Source organism: Fukomys damarensis, unplaced genomic scaffold (genome assembly GCF_012274545.1).
Source record: "Fukomys damarensis isolate Sample0158 unplaced genomic scaffold, DMR_v1.0_HiC HiC_scaffold_25, whole genome shotgun sequence".
Taxonomy (NCBI): domain Eukaryota; kingdom Metazoa; phylum Chordata; class Mammalia; order Rodentia; family Bathyergidae; genus Fukomys; species Fukomys damarensis.
In genome coordinates, this window is record NW_022900937.1 from 12,490,993 (window position 1) to 12,491,486 (window position 494).

Here is a 494-nt window from a genome sequence, read left to right on the forward strand (position 1 = left end):
CCTTCGCGCCACTCGCCCACTTCCCCTCCCGCGCACCCAGGCTGGCTCCCGCTCAGGGCGCAAAGTTGCAGGCGGAGTCCGGTGCTCGGCCCCGCGGACCTCGCGCTGTCTCTGCATCCGCGCCATCGCCCCTCCCTGCCGCCCCCTCCCCCAGATCCGACCAGACCGCCCGCCCGCGCGGACCCGGAGCGAGAAAGGGGCGAGCAAGAAGATGCCTCGGCCGGGCCGCAACACGTACAGCGACCAGAAGCCGCCTTACTCGTACATCTCGCTGACCGCCATGGCCATTCAGAGCTCGCCCGAGAAGATGCTGCCGCTGAGCGAGATCTACAAGTTCATCATGGACCGCTTCCCCTACTACCGGGAGAACACGCAGCGCTGGCAGAACAGCCTGCGCCACAACCTCTCCTTCAACGACTGCTTCATCAAGATCCCGCGGCGGCCCGACCAGCCCGGCAAGGGCAGCTTCTGGGCGCTGCACCCCAGCTGCGGGG

The 494-nt window shown here is 68.4% G+C and overlaps 1 protein-coding gene across 1 annotated transcript in view; it reads left to right on the top strand.

Annotated features, from left to right (window-relative positions):
* Window positions 1–158: 158 nt before the first annotated feature.
* Window positions 159–494, top strand: part of Foxb1 (forkhead box B1) — a 1,378-nt gene continuing 1,042 nt past the window's right edge. The window contains 2 exon segments of the mRNA XM_033756052.1: window positions 159–491; window position 494. The exon segment at window position 494 is cut by the window's right edge and continues 447 nt beyond it. Of these exon segments, the coding sequence (XP_033611943.1) occupies window positions 212–491; window position 494 (281 nt within the window). The 5' untranslated portion in view covers window positions 159–211.